At 35.1% G+C, this 18,814-nt stretch overlaps 1 protein-coding gene across 1 annotated transcript; it reads right to left on the bottom strand.

Moving 5' to 3' along the window:
• Nucleotides 1–252: 252 nt before the first annotated feature.
• Nucleotides 253–13,747, bottom strand: LOC134792368 (sodium- and chloride-dependent glycine transporter 1-like). Its single transcript, XM_063763649.1, has 11 exons — nucleotides 13,629–13,747; nucleotides 13,194–13,472; nucleotides 12,884–13,106; nucleotides 11,177–11,291; nucleotides 6,814–6,993; nucleotides 6,134–6,323; nucleotides 5,000–5,199; nucleotides 4,255–4,386; nucleotides 3,364–3,498; nucleotides 936–1,088; nucleotides 253–507 (listed from the first exon to the last, which is right to left on the bottom strand). Exons 2-11 carry the CDS (start codon nucleotides 13,444–13,446, stop codon nucleotides 385–387), a joined length of 1,704 nt encoding a protein of 567 aa, XP_063619719.1. The 5' UTR covers nucleotides 13,447–13,472; nucleotides 13,629–13,747; the 3' UTR covers nucleotides 253–384.
• Between the last annotated feature and the right edge of the window lie 5,067 nt (nucleotides 13,748–18,814).

Below are 18,814 nucleotides of genomic sequence, written 5' to 3'. Positions count from 1 at the left end.
GTACCTACAAAAAAAACATTAATAAGCTTTTAGATGATTATTCCATTAGGGATATTATTTATTTATTGGATAGTTAATTAGTTGGATTTATTGGAAGTGGTGGTGGCCAAGTGGATATGACGTCCGACTTTCAATTCGGAAGTCGCGAGTTCAAATCCTGACTCGTACCAATGAGTTATTCGGAACTTATCAAAGGCGTTTTAATACGTTTATATCTAAGCAATTAAATGGTGATAATTAACAAAAGTCCTGTCCAATTTGGACAAATCACATACAAATAAATTACATATATACATATCGACCTATTCATAGCTTGTCAGATCTTTCTTCGTCTGAGTACGTCGATATGATTGCATAGACTAATATTATGTCAAATCCAGATGCCTAGGTACTGAAGGCTGCATTGTCGGCGCCAGTCTCTGCGAGGGTGTCTGTCGAGTCTGAGGCGGCTTCGGTTTTGACAGCTGGCTTCCAACTCGGGGTGGGAGTGAATAGCTCCATTCCACGCTGTAAAACGAAAGGCATTCCTATTATTCCCATAAAGGTAGTAGCGTTTGGCTAGTGAATGTAGATAAAACTAACGAAATTAACTGCTTAGCCAACTGCCTAAAGCTAAGGTAAGTTGCTTCTTTTAAATGATAAAACTAAATCGCCTTTTAAAATAATGTAAGAGTCTGTGCGGTAAGAGAAGAGTCGTGGAATATAAGGGAACGAATACATTCTATGGCTCTTCTCTTTCCGCACAGACTCTACTTGCCTTGACATAATTATAATAAATCAGTACGGATATTATGGTCGTTCTTGTCTACGTAACAGCGTGACAAAACGGTGTCCGTCGCTTTCTATCCCACGGTGTCAAAAAGTGACAGTTATTTTATCACGTGGATAAAGATGGATAAAGCCATCCATAATACGCCGGCTGTTGATCGACTTACATAGCCTTTGTAGAGAGCCCAGCCTACTCCAACCGGGAAGAACATGAGCGTGGATAAACCCACTACCCAGCCGAGAAAGTCAGCGAAAAACGGAAAGTCGTAGTCCCCATATGAAGGCGGGGTCCAATCCGCTAGGATGAATACTAAAATGGCCTGCAAAAAATAATATTGTTACATACACGTACCCAAAGATACGTACGTACACGTACCCACTGAAAAATAAAGAGAGAGAGCTTTAAAGAGAGTAAATAATAAGTACCTACCTATACTATAAAGAATAATTTGGTTTTATAAAATCAAACTGAAATACCGGGTGTGGCCTGTTATACGAGCAAAAAATTGAACTGTAGGCTGTACTCCTCATACTGACTAACATTTGTCCAACAACTTTAAAAAATAACTTGTGGTTTGATTTTTAATACACTTTAAAGTTTATTCTAAGACGCAATGTATTGCGAATTTTGTTATGTTAAGGCATGACAAGCAACGTCAATCACAAATGATATGGCATGGCGATGGCGTCCATTGAAATTAATAATATTTATTTTGTATGGAAAATAATAAGTCTAAATAGTACTTCATAATTTTTAAAAGTTGTTTAACTAAAGTGTCAACGTTTGAGGAGTACAATCTATGTTTTAATTTTTTGCTCGTGTTACAGGCCACACCCGGTATAATATTTAACTTTGATTTTTATAAATGTTAATCTCTACGAATTTATAGGTAGGTATACTTTTCTGAGTGGTCTCATAGTTGACCCAAAGTATAATTAACACAAAAAATAATTTTTTGACTGGTTTTAGATACCTAGGGTCTCGGTAACTTTATGACATAATTTAAATATTACATGATGAATATATTTTTGATAATTATAATCAGTCTACAATTTTATGTTCAATCAAGTTTAGTCAAATATCAAAGCTTTAATCAAACATAAACTTGAGATTAAGGGAATAATTGACATTGATAATAGCAGAGCTAAGATGATTATTATACTTAGCTAAATAACTAATAGTCATTGAGCTGGCCTGCTGATATCAGTAAAATCGGCTTAAATAATAACTGATTTATATTTTTATCGGCCAATACCTTTTGGTCGTATCTTAACTAATGTAACGTCACCTAGGGCGTCTTACATTAGTAAGTAGTAGGCTTACATAGAACAGGCAGAAGCGCACTGTGGTCACGTAGAATACTATTATGAATAACGCCAATAATTGGCGTTATTCATAAATGCGTTACTACTGGACTGAATTAGCTATGAATCGTTCGTCTTTATCTGTAAGTTTGACTTATGTATTTGTAAGAAAGGGATAAAATATAATTTAACTAAAAAAGTCTCCGTTAAATTACCGGCCTGGTAAAGTTTTCTGAATAAGGGAGTATAAATTTTGGATATAGGTAATGGTAATGTTTTGTGATCGTCACGAATAAAAATCTTTTATCTTTTTTTAATGGTTTGGCTTCTTTATGTATACTAAATCCAAAATTTATTTAATTTTGTTTAGTAACATCCCACAACATATTTTAATACTTTTTCGTATATTCAACGGTAAAATGTTTAAATACATAAATCAAAATAGTTATTTTGCTGTTACTAACCTTATCTACATACCTAACTACATGCAATCACACACCAAGACTGATAAATATTTTTATAACCTTTTGTAACTATTGTTTCCCGTTACGTTTATATATTTCTTGTTGGTTCATTAACACTGATATAATTCCTGTACTTATACTCGTATATAGTCCTCCTCATTGGTTTCGATGACGGGGACCTCAGCAATTACGGATTACGCCTATTATGGGCCCGAATGTGGCAGGCCAGGCCGAACTTGGTCTTAAAGACTATTAATATTGTCTTCGGTTACCGCGATTGTCACTCATGAAATAAAACTATTGAAATTGATTATATCGCGTATATTGAATTTATACTAGGTGAGCGTTTTCCAAAAAAAATGTACATTTCATTCATATCTTCAAAATATTGACTTCTTGGGCTCATTGTACTCAGAATCCTTTGTACATTCACGCCTCATACATGAAAAAATCTGTCCCAATATTACCTTTCCAGATCGTCACATTTTTGTATGAATAATTATTTTTATTTGTAGGAACGTGGCGCACTGGAAAAGTATTTTTTCATACAACATTTTGGGACACATTTTTTCATGAATGAGGCGTGAATGTACAAATGATTCTGAGTAAAATGAGCCCAAGAAGTCAATATTTTGAAGACATGAATGAAATGTACATTTTTTTATGGAAAACTCTCAGGTACATCCCCCGGCTTTTTGAATCCTTTACAAGTTTACAGCGTTCGTGTCACCCGTTGACCACGAACTCTGTAAAGGGTTCGAAACGTCGGGATGTATATAGTATGAATTCAATATACGCGATATAATCGACTCTTGTAAGTACTTACGAAGCTGCCGACCGGACAAATGACAGTCCAGACTGCTTTCCAGAAGAACCGTTGGATTTTGTTCATCTTCATATTCATCGTCGCTAGGTTTTCCATCGCTCGGTTGATACCGTAACTCCACGCCACAGACATGCACTATAAAATTACGAAATATTAGGTACAAACGGCCCAATTCGAATACGTCAACTATTAGGTAACATCTAGATACGATATATATTAGATGCAGATGAAAAGTGACGTTTCTTCAAACAAAAACGTCACTTTTGACACTGACATATCTAATCCATATCGTGTCTAGACGTAATATTTGACGTATCTTAAAGTTTGAATCGGGCAGTATGTAACGAATAATTAGAGCATTTAGTAACTGGAGACGTCATGGCTGTCATTTTCTGTACAAAACAGTCTGCTGATTTTTGCAGGGGAGGGAACGTCAAATGTCAATACATTTGACGTTCCCAGCTATTTGTACGTTACGTAGAAATCATGTAGAAATAGAATGCTATTTCTACATGACACACAAATAGCCATGTCAGTCCATACAAAAGTTTGCACAATTGTGCAAGGTTTTCGTCAGAAGGAAAAGCTCTTAAAGGCGACTCCAGTTATTAAATGCTCTAAGAACGAATATTATTGTTTTCACTTTACAATAAACTCAAATCAATAGTCAGTTATTGTGTTTTCATTGTTGTTTTATAACTAGTTATGTTACTTATACAAACATTTTTTGCAGCAGGTTTTATCTTAAATATTCACAAGCCCGGTAACAGAATTATTTCATACATTTTAATAATAACAAATGAAACACTGAATTTTTCAACGACTCTTAAATTATGAAAGTGGATTTACCCTATAGAATAGAGTATGGATAATTATAATACAAGATTGTACCTCTGCCATTCCTATAAGTAAGATGGCCCAAGACGCTGTGTTCCAATCAAGCAGAGTGAGCAGGTATACTCCTCCACTGAAGCACATGGGTATCCCCAAGATGAAACATGAGAAACAAGTGAATGCGGTTACCTGAAAGAATAATAAAAAACGTGATGAGAAATGATTTCGGTTATAAACTGGTATCTCAGAATCTAGGATATATTTTTCTTTTATAAGATTAGGTAAACAAAAAAAAAACAATATAAGTTGTACAATAAAGGTTAACTTAGAGTGCCGCCGCCGGCAACAAGGCGATCGGCGGCGATTATACCCACTGAAGGCTAGCAGCCCTAAGGCCGCAGAGGGATCGCCTGACTTACGAGTACACGTCATTTTGTGCCTGCAATACGGCCACTTGGGCACCAAAATTTTAAAGAGAAACTTAACTTTATTATTTTTATTTAAGATTGAATCTGCAATAATCATAAATTTTAAGATGTGGCCGTATTTCCGGTAGGCGTAACTTTTATATCTGACCAGCCATGAGACTGCCCGGCGAAATTGTGATTAGTAGGTAGGTACTATTAATTAAAGTTGTTTTACAATAAAATACTCTCTATTATCCAATTACTGAACGATCCTGCTTAGAAGTTGCCGCGATTTCCACGTAGAAATCGATAATCTGGCTCCACCCTTGCTCACTTTAGTACCTATAATATTTAGTAATTATTTAAAACATTGAAAACTTAAAAGCTGGTTATACCATCCAGTAATTCTTTCTCAAAGACGGCCACTGATCGACTATCGCCGTGTTGATGGCCTCAATGCCGGCGAACTGGCTGCCGAGGCCCAGGATAAACAGCATTAGGAAGAACAGGATGGACCAGAGCTGGGCCACTGGCATCTGAAGCAAGGCTTCTGGGTAAGCTATGAAGGCCAGACCAGGGCCATCGGATGCAACGTCTGAAAATAAATTTTCTGGATTGATAAATCTCTAAAAAAGTGTTGTTTTTTTTTTTAAGATAAATATTGTAATGATATCTGCAAATGAACGTCGTAAACCATGTTAGAAGGCATGAATTATAACTAAATCAAATTAAGTATTAAGATTTTAATTATTTAAAACCGTTTGTATACGTTATAAATACAAATTGAAATACAATGAGATGGTAAGAAAGCAATGAAGACAGCCGCGAATGGGCTGTTAATTATTTAGTATTTAATAAATGCCAGATTGAAAATAAAATACGAGTAGGTAATTCCCAAATAAGGGCTTACCTCACTACACACAATTTACAATAAGTAAAGTTAGATTAGGTACTTTATTGAACCTATTATATTTTTTATATGACTCTTTTGAGGTATTCAAAGTTTTGTTACAATTAGTGGCGTAGTGTATATAAAACTAAGTTTCTACTGGATTGCTTGAAAATAATTATTAGTCGCGCCGCCACCGGAAACACAACATGTGTTATAATGATCTCTCGACCGATATGAAGTGTTAATAACAGTCGAGAGCGATGTCAATATGACGCGTTATTGGGCGATAACTCGTGATGGCATTTGTTATAGTGAAAATGTAATAACACGCCTTATCGCGCCAAGGGAGAAATTATGTTTTATAAATAGGATATCTATTAGATAGTTTGATATATTTGGCGGATACGGGATATACTCCATTTATCATAACTGCGCATATTCCCATCCAAACTCCTTATAAAAGCTATGTTTGAAATAATAAGAATAAATCCAGTGTAACTTCATTGTTTATTTTCACCTGAGACATTAAATCAACTCCGTAAGCGAAGCCAAAACTATGGACATATACAAACAATATACGCATAAAAGCCAAAATTATGGACTTAGTCACATTTTTAAATTTCAATACTGTACTTACCATCTACGGTAACTCCCATGAGCTGCGCTTGGAAGCCGAGGACAGAGAAGACGGCGAAACTAGCGTAAATCGACGTAAGGAAATTGGCCATACTAACGAAGACGGCGTCAAAGTGGCAGTTGTTGTGAAAGTGGTTATAGGAAGCCAGCGTAACTAGAGAACCGCAGCCGAGGCCAAACGAGTAGAAGATCTGTGATCAAAAGTCATGTAAAGTCAGTTACTAATATAAAAATGGTATGCACTTGAACACAAACAAGTTCTTCTCGAAATTTAAATTTACGAGTAAATCTGTAAAGCCGTTTAGTCTGCAGATTAGTGACAAGTAATTAAACATTTCGTATCTAATGATCAACATAAGTAAGTATAAATAGTACAGTCACAAATGACATTTTTCCTCTACGGTGAATACGTAAAATTATTGTAAAACAACCCGTGTAAAATTTAATTTGACTGTATAGTCACTTGTCGTCTTGGGATTTCCTTTTATGATTACGTTACTTTTCTTAAACTTTATTTTTCTGTTAATTCATTCGACTTAAACAATAATATCCCATGGGTAATGTGATACTTAAGTATGGTTTCAAAGTTACATCTCTGTTAATCATAAAATTTCTGTTAAAGAACTTTTAAGTGCACGGACAGTGCACAAAAAATTGCTATTGTATAAGCAACGTAGGTACCTGTGATGCAGCATCTCCCCAAACTCTGGCGTCCAAAAGTGTTTCCCACGTTGGCGTTATGAAAAACAACACGCCGTCTGCTGCCCCTTCTAAGGTGACACCCCTGACTAGAAGTGCTGTTAACATCACATACGGGAACAGAGCTGTGAAGTACACAACTTTTCCCGCTGATTGTACGCCCTGCAAAAATAATATCAGTAAAAATTTCGTTGTTTTATCCAAATAGAAATAAAATCACATAAACCATGAATACAGGGTGTAAAGTTAGCTAGGTGTAAAATTTTAAGCGCCAACCTTAAAGTTCTGCACATACCTACAAAATAGCCTGTATGTTTAAAGCAACAAGAATTCCACGTTAATTCTAACGAAACGAAATTGTTTGCCAAATCAAACTCTGCCCCAACATATTTATGTCGGGGCATAGATTGATTTTGAAAACAATTCCATTGATTAACTCTGTAAATTCAAATGTTGTGGTTACTTTCTTGTTATTTGTAGGTCCATATATCGGGTGGAACAGAACGAGGGACTTTTATGCAAACGGGGAATTGTTTAGGCTACGTACTTACTTTATTTTTTACTAATTAATCACATTAATATTTCTAACCGTTTTCGAGATACAGTTTGTTAAACATTCGTGCAAAAATTTGTATGTTTGAACCCTAGCAAAAAAGACATATATGTCAATTTAAAATGTAAATAACTTTGGAGGGTTGTCATTGATATAAAAAATATTTAATTTTTATGAATTTATACGATTTTATTGTATTACGGGCTGCATGTGTATAAATTAGAGATGCCCCGAATAGTGGCTTTGGCCGAATACCGAATACCGAATATTCGGCCCCACCGTCGGCCGAAGCGCCGAACATTTTGGCATAACATTTGTAAATTTTAAGTCACATCTATATATATAAAACAAAGTCGTGTTTGTTCCAGCACCCATAACCCGAGAACGGCTGGACCGATTTTCATGTTTTTTGATTTGTTGGATTAGTCTCGGCCCAGAATAGCAGAATAACTGTTAAAACCATTGAAAAAAATGACGAAAACAAAACGTTGAAAGAAAAATCATTCCCATACAAAATGTTCCTAGGTATCTTACCTGTCAAACATTTGATGTTCATCCCGTCGATACGGTAAACTCTTACCTCAAATTAAATAACGTATTTAAAAAAAGGGTTTCGGACCGACAAGATATATCCGCAATATTAGGATTACGCCGTATTTGAGATTTTAAAATTGTAAAATAGTGACAGTAATGACAACGGATTGACATATTTATATTTATGCATGCACTATAGTGATGAGGCTAACCATAAGGTTACATCACGTTTACGTTTGTCAAATGTAGCGATTATAAACGAATTAGTCGAATCGATTTTAATGCCGATTTTTGCAACTTTGTATTATTAAATAACCTTTTTTTCACATCGAATTTGATTTTATTGTCATTTAGTTTTTGTTTTAATTGTATCGTTTTTTTTAGTCGATTTTCATCAACTTACGGAAATGTAATGACTTGACAACAGATGAGTATTAATCGAATAACTTTTTATTCGACTAATTAATCGAATAAAATAGTTAATCGTCAAATTTAATCGTCGATTAAATTATTCGCGATTAATTTAGTCGACCTAACATACGATTGAAATTGAATTAATCTGAATATTAATCGACTAAATTTTCGATTAAATCTCGATTGAATGTTGACAGGGGGTCATTTTTGTACGTAAAAAAAAAAGATGGGAGCCAAACACTTTGTCATAACAGTCATCATGGGTGTCGTTTTATAGGTTTTAGGGATTGCCGGTTTCGAAAATGTTAACTGTTTTAGAATCCAAGATGTCGACCGTGCGCTTTGTCATAAAAGTCGTCATGGATGTCGTTTTATAGGTTTCAGGGAGTGCCGGTTTTGTAAATGATGACTGTTTTGGAATCCAAGATGTCTGCCGTGCACTTTGTCATATAAGTCGTCATGGGTGTAGTTTTATAGGTTTTAGGGAGTGCCGGTTTCGAAAATAATGACTCTTTTGGAATCCAAGATGTCTGCCTTGCACTTTGACATAAAAGTCGTCATGGATGTCGTTTTATAGGTTTTAGGGAGTGCAGAATTCGAAAATGATGACTGTTTTGGAGTCCAAGATGTCTGTCGTGCACTTTGACATAAAAGTCATCATGGATGTCGTTTTATAGGTTTTAAGGACTGCAGAATTCGAAAATGATGCCGTGCACTTTGTCATAAAAGTCATCATGGGTGTCGTTTTGTAGGTTTTAGGGAGTACCGGTTTCGAAAATAATGACTATTTTGGAATCCAAGATGTCTGCCGTGCACTTTGTCATAAAAGTCGTCATGGGTGTCGTTTTATAGGTTTTGGGGAGTACCGGTTTCGTAAATAATGACTATTTTGGAATCCAAGATGTCTGCCGTGCACTTTGTCATGAAAGTCGTCATGGGTGTCGTTTTATAGGTTTCAGGGAGTGCAGAATTCGAAAATGATGATTATTTTGGAATCAAAGATGTGTGTAATGATAATTTGAAAACTTCGCGTTATATTTTACAAGCTTATTTGAATGCAAGACATTGACATATTTTAGTATAATGTTGCCTGTTTCGTACAAGTCATATAATAGTGAACCGATACAACAGATATTTAGGTACGTATACGTATTTGTTGATATAATGCCTGTAATACAATGATTGTATAATCCGTATTTAAAGTGCAAAAAAAACCAAATGCATACATGTACCTAGAGTCAGACCAAGAATAGTCTGCAGCGGATTTGATAGCCCTCGCAGTGCAAGTGTTATTTTAAACGTCAAACTTCTATGAAATTATGACGTATAAATGACACTTGCACTGCGTGGGCTATCAAATCCGCTGCAGACTTTTTATGGACCGACTCTAGGTGAAACGAAGTTCACCGGGTCAGCTAGTTTATTATAAAATTGTTCGCCAACAAAGCACAACGTTTGCTAAGATTAAATGTTTATTAGTCAGAACTAGTGAATGTAGTCATAGTCAATAAAATCGAACCCATAATAAAGATTAAATTATTAGTAACCAATAAATGCTCAAAAAAACAGTCTTCGTATTTAAAAACTTCCAAGAAAACATTTTAAACATTCAATTTAGCGGTTTGCGGTTATTTTTATTAAGAAATTTATCTTTTTAGGTAGGTGTAGGAGATATTCGGTATTCGGCCGAATAGTAGGCTACATTCGGCCGCATACCGAATATCCGGCAACTGACCAAATAGGCCGAATACCGAATAGTTGCCGAATATTCGTGACATCCCTAGTATAAATGCCTACCTTCTATTTGATCCTTATCATTAAATACCATTAAATATTTGTAGGTATCATAATTAGATTAGTTAGTAATTGGAAATCAAATCGTATGATTTTTATCATATTCGTTTTCCTTTAATCTTACATGCCAATTCAAACGTGCACTGACAAACCTACATATATTAGAATGATATTGGAATCATATCAGTTAGCTGTCATGTCATTCGCGCGTTCATTTCGCTCAGCGTTGTCCGCACAAGTATTGGTGCGAGCGAGGCGCCCACGCGAATGACAGCTAACATGCAGCTAACGGATATAATTCCAAATATTCCAATATCATGCTAATATCGGTTTTCCCGTTACTTTAACTAAAGTGTGAGTAGGTAGGTTAACCTACCTGTGACTTAATTTCGTTTGCCCGTTAATGTTAGCAAAGAGAATTTAGACCAGAGGCGTATTGTCAAAGTAAATAATGTAGTCAGTACATTTACTGCCATCTTTTGATACCAATGATTAAAACTTTCAGAACACCATTTGACTTTGATCCTTATTCTTTCACTGATATGTGCTAACTTTGTTAAATGTCAAAAAATAACGATCTACTCGAAAGTAGGCTGAAGGTATGGCGCCATCGCTCGAAAAGATGGCACCATACCTTTGGCCTATCCTCGAGTAGATGGCGATACATTTTGAAAAAAACACTTTTTCTTCCGATTTTTTGGGGCACCCCCTCAATTTTTTTACAAATGACCACTGGATTGATGTCCTACAAGATATAACTCTCTGTCTGCGATTTAAGACGATAGTTCAAGGGGGTGAATGTGAACAAATTGTTAAAATTTCGATTGAGGGGTACCCCAAAAAAAATATTGAAAAAGTGTTGGGTTAAAATGGGTACCTTGTACTTGTATTGCAGATTTAAATTTAAGGTAAAATTTGGATTCAGACAGCACCAGCGTTACTGGTTCTGCGTTGATGTGCAGTATTGCTGTCGACTGTGTTCGTGCAGTAATTTCGATATTACCAGCGTTGCTATGCAGTCTGTATCCGACTAATTTCAGCTGTACTTACTTTGATGACGACAAGGAAGGCCACAAACCAGGAAAACGCTAGACAGCCAACAAGATGCCATTGTATCGTGCCCCAGTTTTCCCACGTCGCGTCGCCAACGCCTAGTACGCGTTCGCTATCAATAACAAGATCAATTTTATTTTCACCACACCAGCTCGGAAAGGCTTACTTTGCACTTCAAAAACTGATAGCAAAGTTGCATTTTATTCACTTGTGAGGCAAAGTATTCAAATGCAAATTTTTAGTTGTTTTCTTATGTTTGCTGGTAGAATTGACTTTTAAATGATGATTTTGGATGATAAATATTTAATAACATTCATTTGGATTTGATTTTATTTGATTTTGTTTAATATTTTACATTTAATATTTGCTTCGGGTTGGTGTGGTGAAAAATTTTGTGTTCAACTCGGGGCCAAATTTTGTTTAACCCTCGTGCTTTGAAACCCTCGCAACGCTCAAGATTCCATTTTTCGAACCACTCGCTACGCTCGTGGTTCAATTTTGGAATATTTCGCTTGCTCGGGTATCAATATTAGCACGAACGGTTAAACAACAACTTTGCCCCCTTGTAAAACAAATAACTATTATTTCATATTTATAGATATATGTAAATAAGTTGTCGCGTTCAGTATTGATCAAAGGGTTGACCAAGAAGATGTATTAATATAATTTAAGTTCTATTTTTGGGTCAAACAGAGAAAAATTTACAGTTCGGACGAACACGCAAGTTTTCTCTCCTGTGGGCAATAGTTAGCAGCTTGTGGGCATCTTGGTAATGATTTTATCACACTTTATCCAAATAAAAGGAGTACCTTTTCATGTGGATAAGCGTTAAATAAGAAAATTAACGTGTATAGCTCTTAACTTTTGGATATGTCTACAGGGAAAACTCGAACACAGTTTTGTGTTTGACCCTTTTACACAAAGTAAACTATTTATCTATACTTATTCTATTATTTAATATTGATCTTGATCTTTAATCTCTCTATGCTACCGAATGGACCCACATTTATTTTCAGCAGAAATTAATAGTTTCGGGGAAATCATTGTAGCTTTTGTGTTCTAGGTCAACATTTCTAAGCTAACTTTTTAATTAAGTAAATAATGGTCAGGAGACCAGACTCTACTCACTATTAACCAAATGTGACTGGAAGTTAGTCTGATGGTTATCAATGTAAGGAGTCAATGAACGGTAGGCCGACAGCAATGTCGTACTGATGGCGATGGCGAGACACAAGCCAGTCCTCTGCTCAACCGTCACATTAACGAAGCACTTTGAGAAGAATTTCTAATTGTCATTTTGTTAATCTTATTTAGTCATATAATTTATCATCCAAAATCATACAGTCTCCGAGCACCAGTAAGTTTCTATAGATAATTGCAATCTTATCATTGAGGAATGTGGGCATTGGCACTAAAAGAAGACGACAAAAGACGTGAGATAATAACGCGATTTAGATTAAATTGTCACTTTTGACTGCTAATGTTTTACTTTATATGATACCATACAAATTATACAATGTGATTTTAAGTATACGTAATTCAAATTTGAGTTTTATAAATAATCACTAAAATATTACGAAACTCATTTCCTTTTGTGTAGTCGAAAGATACTCTTAAGTTTCGTGTTCGCTAAGTAAAATAAAAAAATGATAATTATTAAGTATCGGACATTTTAAAATATACAAATGAATGTTTAAAACTCACTTGTAATACTCCTCTGAAGCCAAAACTCTTGTGACATTCGAGTACCAAGGTATGGTCTCTGTTCCGTTTAGGCACGAAAAACCATCAAAGGGCTGGTATCCAGTTCGCTCGCATATGTCACCAATGGAAATACAATCACGTTCAAAATAAGTCAGATCAGTCGCCAGACCCGAGTTGTTTCCTCGAATTTTGCACTCCATATCATATGCTCCACTGTAGCAGGCTAAAATGAGGTATATGTAAGTACACAAGTTTTATATGGATGCGCTGAAAAGAATAAATCTATATATTATGTTTAGTGAAAACTCACCTAAGGAATTGTATTCATTTTCGCACGATCCCCAATCCAATTTTCCAGCAAAAGACACAATGGTATAAAACAAGGTCCATGCCACGATAATCATATAGTAGATTACTATAATAGTGATGACTACTAAGGTGCAGTAGCCCAGGCCACTAAAGAAGGGTGAGATAGCAGTGAATGCTTGAAGTGGCCCGATGCCTGAGTATTGTCCAATGTAAAGCTCCAAGAAGAAGATTGGAAGACCAATGAAGATCAGCATAAGGAAGAAAGGAATGAGGAAGGCACCTAGAAGAAACGAATTTAATTAAAATAATGCAGATTTTTTGATAAAAAAATAAATTTAGAGATATAGCCTATCCAATTTCTAAGATCAAGTTCGCCATACATTTACTATGACGTATTTGATCTTAGAAAGGCGGGCAGACTATACAACAAACTCACCTCCTCCATTTCTATAGCACAGATAAGGGAATCTCCAGACGTTGCCGAGGCCGACAGCGTAGCCGAGGCACGCCAGTATGAACTCTAGCGGGCTGCCCCATGACGCGCGCGCCTCCGTCGAGGATTGAGAAGAACTGCCACTTGCCGATGGTTTGCCATTTGCCACATTTGGCTGTGAATTAAAAATTCCTTAAGTCATACGGGCCACAGGTACTTAAAAATATTATGAATTCAAAACCAGTTCTTGTCTCGTAATTCTAAGAATATCGATATTTTATGTCAGTTATGTAGAATGTAGTCATATTTATTTCACAAGTCACGTTAAAATTACTTATGAAAATTAAAAAGGATGAATTTTTGAAGAATATGAAAACAAACGTACTTTAACCATCTTAAAACATTTTTACAAAACTATTTGCGTAGGTATGAATCTCGCATCAATATGAGTAAAAAAAGCCGGTATAATAGTTTTTATGATTTACGATGCACATTTGAGAGGCGTAGAGTGCCGAATGATTGTTTTGTTCTCAAAGATTTTCATTCAGTAATTTTATGATTTAAGAGTTTTGATTAAATTATTTCAACGTCAGTGACTTGATAAATACAACTTACAAACTCTCTAATCTTCCGTCACCTACTAATACCACTCGAAGATAAAACCTGGATTTTTTTTAATTGGCTTAAAAAAGTTAAAGCTACTACGAGTATCTAAGTAATAGGATCAATGCATCCAACCTTCGCATCAAGTTCGGCAGGCTATAAATATTGCAGCCAAAGTAATCGTAAGTATAATATATCCAAAATATTACATCGCAAAATAAGATTATAAATCATAGGTACTTTGCATGACTATTATTCCATCTTGCAAGGATCCGAAAGTACTTTTTGGAGTGGATGGTTTCAAACAACGGTTTAATCGTTCTCATTTAAATGTAAATTCGGAGTCAAACCAGAGTTGGATGGAGTAGGTAAGTTTTCGTTCGATTCGCATTCTCGCTATTCAAATAATATTATGCGCAAGTTGGTCTGCAGAGTAAGAATAAGGAACTAGGAGCCAGCTACCACATACTTTATGTTTATTATTCAAGATCAAGAGAGTCGTGGAGGCGGTATTGTATTAAATATTTTACTGGATATTAAAGTACGGTGTAGCGTCAGTTATTAGTCTATAGTAATTAACTCATTGACAGATACAAAAGGCGTTTATTTTATACGTGTAGTTGTAGCTAAAGTTAGCTGTAGTTTTAGCGATCATTATCTAGACAAAAAAATATCCGTGAAAATGTGTGTTATCATTTCCACGGATAATATTTTGTCTAGGTAACGTTTTATTTAAGTAATAATATCGTGACTATTTTCGTGTTAGGTATTTATAACCATGTTAAATGTTCGCCCAAGTTCAAGTTTTAGGTAATGATCGCTAAAACTACAGCTAGCTTTAGCTACAGCTACACGTATAATATGAACACGTATAAAGGACACGTATGAATTTTAAATATGTACATCTCAATGTTTCAAATCCATTACCGCAATCGCGTGTCGCAAAACCGACAGTGAGGAAAAATACAATGTGCTGAACTACCTACCATCATAAAATAAATAATAATCAAAAATTATAAATTGAAGATTAAATAAGCTCAGTCAGGCGGGCAGGCTTCGGTTTTGTTTAGTCTACATAGATTGAACTTTTTTCTTGAATTATATATGTATAGACATACAAAGAGATGTGACACATGTTGATATGAGTGCGTTTAAATATTTTTGACGTTATATTTAAAGAGTGTTTCCATCTTCCACAATCCACAACTAAAAATAAGCCTGCAAAATTGCACTAATATTCTGAAGCAGATACTCGTAGAGTAAACGGACGTTGACTAGTATAAAGTTTAACGATATTAAATAGCACGGTACGGGTAAAAGTCTTAAGAGTTTTAAGAATTACATAAAGTCACTTTTATTGTCACAAATCTTCTTCGCGCGGGCCCTGCTCTTGTACTTAGAATCTTCTTACGCGGTGGCACCGGAGTTCTGTTGAATAAAACTTTGCCTGATTTCTGAGAACGTGTGCATCATGCACCTGTGCCCGACTCCCAACTCCAGACCTTTGACTCCAAATTTCTGAACATAACTTACGGCACAGTTAGGTATTATGGTGCCATTTTACTCGGATAATTAACGATGGCTGGTGCTAATTGAATTACGAGTTTGGATTTAAGCGGAATTCGGCGTCTTGGCATAGGTACACTCATGGACAAATTTAGAGGAACCCAAAAAAAGTGTAATTACTAAATTTGAAATTACTGTAATTAAACCTTTTTTTGCGTTCCTCTAAATTTGTCCGTGGGTATATTTAGACATGGCAGTTTATTGCTCATTCTAAAAGAAAATAGCATATTTTAATTTACTTTTCGAAGCTCAAGATAATACCGACTTAAAAACGTTTCGATTTATAAAAATAAATTATAAATGCTTTGAGATAAATTTAAACATAAATATTTCATAGGTAAGGTATATTCCGCAACACAGTGTGGGCTTCATCATTCTTTAATTATAAATTAATTAGGTAACTGATATAATGGAGGAATTTTATTAGGTAAATCATCAACATAAGAAAAAAAAATTAACATGCTCGGACATGAATGGACTGGACATGCTTGATTAGCAATAATAAATATTTATTTAATTAGAATGAATGTCATTAAAATGAACCTGACATTATTATCATTTCTTTCAGAGTTGATTCAGGTTCCTAAATAATATGAATAGTGTTGGATAAAATTTTTATAGTTTTACGAGTAAATTATTTAACCGTTAAGAATGTTAAGATAGCGAGCTAAGTAGTTTTCAGAAAACAGAATCTGAGATCATTTTTAAGTAGGTAAGCATCGATTTGTGGGAAGAGGCAGATTACGATAAGAAATTATTTTCTGTTGTTCGTTCATTGAAAAATCCATTCCAATGAAAATAACTCTAAAATTTGATATAAAATATAAAAATACATTCGCGTCATAAATATAAAACAACCGTGAAACTTTCACAGACGGATCATGAAATGAATCTCTTTTAACTGAACTATATTTTACGTGCGCACAAGAACCAAACCGATACCAAAGATTTTGTGTCTAAAAAACATCAACTTGTAAGAAATGTATTTGTTTTTCATGGGTCCATATTGGCTCATATACAATTTATTATTCGAATATTTCTAATAATTCCGCTTTGTAGTCATAATCATCATTTCTCCGAAAATTGTTTCTCATATATTTTTTAATAGTTTTTTGTACTACTACCTACATTATTCATAACGATACATATTCCATTTTTTTACTCATAATGTTATCACTGAGAATGTATCTGTGCCCATAATGTTATTTGTAAGAATTTCTTTGTTTATAAACTTATTTCATACAATCATTTTTACAGAGCGAAACGTAAATTACCAATACTTTTTCACTGTCGCTGTACCAATAATGTTCAACCCGATATCTCCAAGTACTGGACTAACTGCGTACATACTTATACTTTATGTGTTGTTAAAAAAAAATAACCTCGAAGACTAAGGCGGGAGCATTTGCTCTCGGCTACGCTCGCTCACTGTGAGGGTCACAGGATTTCGGTTCTGTGAGGGTCGCAGTTCTAACCTAACTTAACCCACCTTTGAGGCAGCATTTCGGTTCTGTGAGGGTCACAGTTCTAACCTAACCTAACCCACCTGTCTGGCAGCATTTCGGTTCTGTAAGGGTCGCAGTTCTAACCTAACCTAACCCACCTTTCTGGCAGCATTTCGGTTCTGTGAGGGTCGCAGTTCTAACCTAACCTAACCCACCTTTCGCAGTTCTAACTTAACCTAACCCACCTTTCTGGCAGCATTTCGGTTCTGTGAGGGTCGCAGTTCTAACCCAACCTAACCCACCTTTCTGGCAGGATGTTAACCAGACTTTACCTACTTTTCTGTTTATTTTTGTATTTTTTTCTTATTTAGAATTTACTATTGCAGGTGCATCGATATGTCGAGTAATAATATATGCATAAATTTTAGTAATAGAGATATTTATGTAGAATGTCATTATGAATATAATAAATTTGAAGTTCCAATGAGTATTGTCAAAAAGAATAGATAGTATAGAGGGGTCCTGTCATTGTAAATTTTGTAGTCACTGTAAATTTACTGCCATCTATCGACACACGACTAAAACTCAAAATGAAAACGTATAAAGTTATCAAAAAATGAATATATATGGATAAATAATTTTATTATTTTTATATCATTTTGACCCATGTTCATTCACTGATATCTATGTGTTAAAATTGTTAAATATGAAACGGTGTCGTTACGCCATCTAGCCGAGGATAGGCTAAAGGTGTGTGCGGCATCTATTCGAGAATGACTTTTACTTGAATTCCGAGGCACGTTTTTTCCTTAGACTTTATTCGTCTTATACGAAGTTACATATGTCTTGGGTATTGTTTAAAATGAAAATGTGTAGTACCCAAACTCGTCCAGAGATGGCGCCACCTCCGAGATAGAACACGCTAACGGTGTGTGTTGTTGCTTGGTTGGCTGCATTCAAGCTATTGAACACCTTCCAACATTAATCTTGCGAACTAGTTATTGTGATCACAGTGCGGTGTCTCTGTCGAAACGCCTGCTGACGTTACAATAGCTACGTAAAAGTTGTTAGTAACTGTACATAGATAGTTTATAGGAAGCATTTCAATAAAGAAGCCGACTGAGATATAACTACGTTGTTTTCGTCCGTGGAGTAACCCTTACTACAAATGTATAATGATCATTAGGATGTAAAATTGTATGAGATACATTTTCGGAGTTTCAATCATCGAATTTGCAATTTTATATGAACTTTGGCGCACCCGTTTTTCATTCTAGTTTTTATAAATCGAGTATTTGCAAAACATGGGCCATTTAAAAATACCTACGTACGACCAAGAAATTACCAGACAGCTGGAATTTAATTTCTCAGTGAATTCAAAAATTTTAATGCGTACATAGTGGCACATTTGTAATATTTTTATTCAGAAACCTGATTTTGACGGGTTGAATACAGATCAAACAGAAAAATTATTTTTTGATGTACCTGGGTACGGTACATTAGTACTGGAAGCTTAGAGCATATATTAGCCGGAGTCGCCTTTTAGAGCTTACCCCTATAATTATATTATATTAT

The sequence above is a fragment of the Cydia splendana genome, chromosome 7 (assembly GCF_910591565.1).
Source record: "Cydia splendana chromosome 7, ilCydSple1.2, whole genome shotgun sequence".
Classification (NCBI taxonomy): domain Eukaryota; kingdom Metazoa; phylum Arthropoda; class Insecta; order Lepidoptera; family Tortricidae; genus Cydia; species Cydia splendana.
The sequence above is the reverse complement of the archived record's forward strand: the minus strand, read 5'-3'. Positions and strand labels throughout refer to the sequence as shown.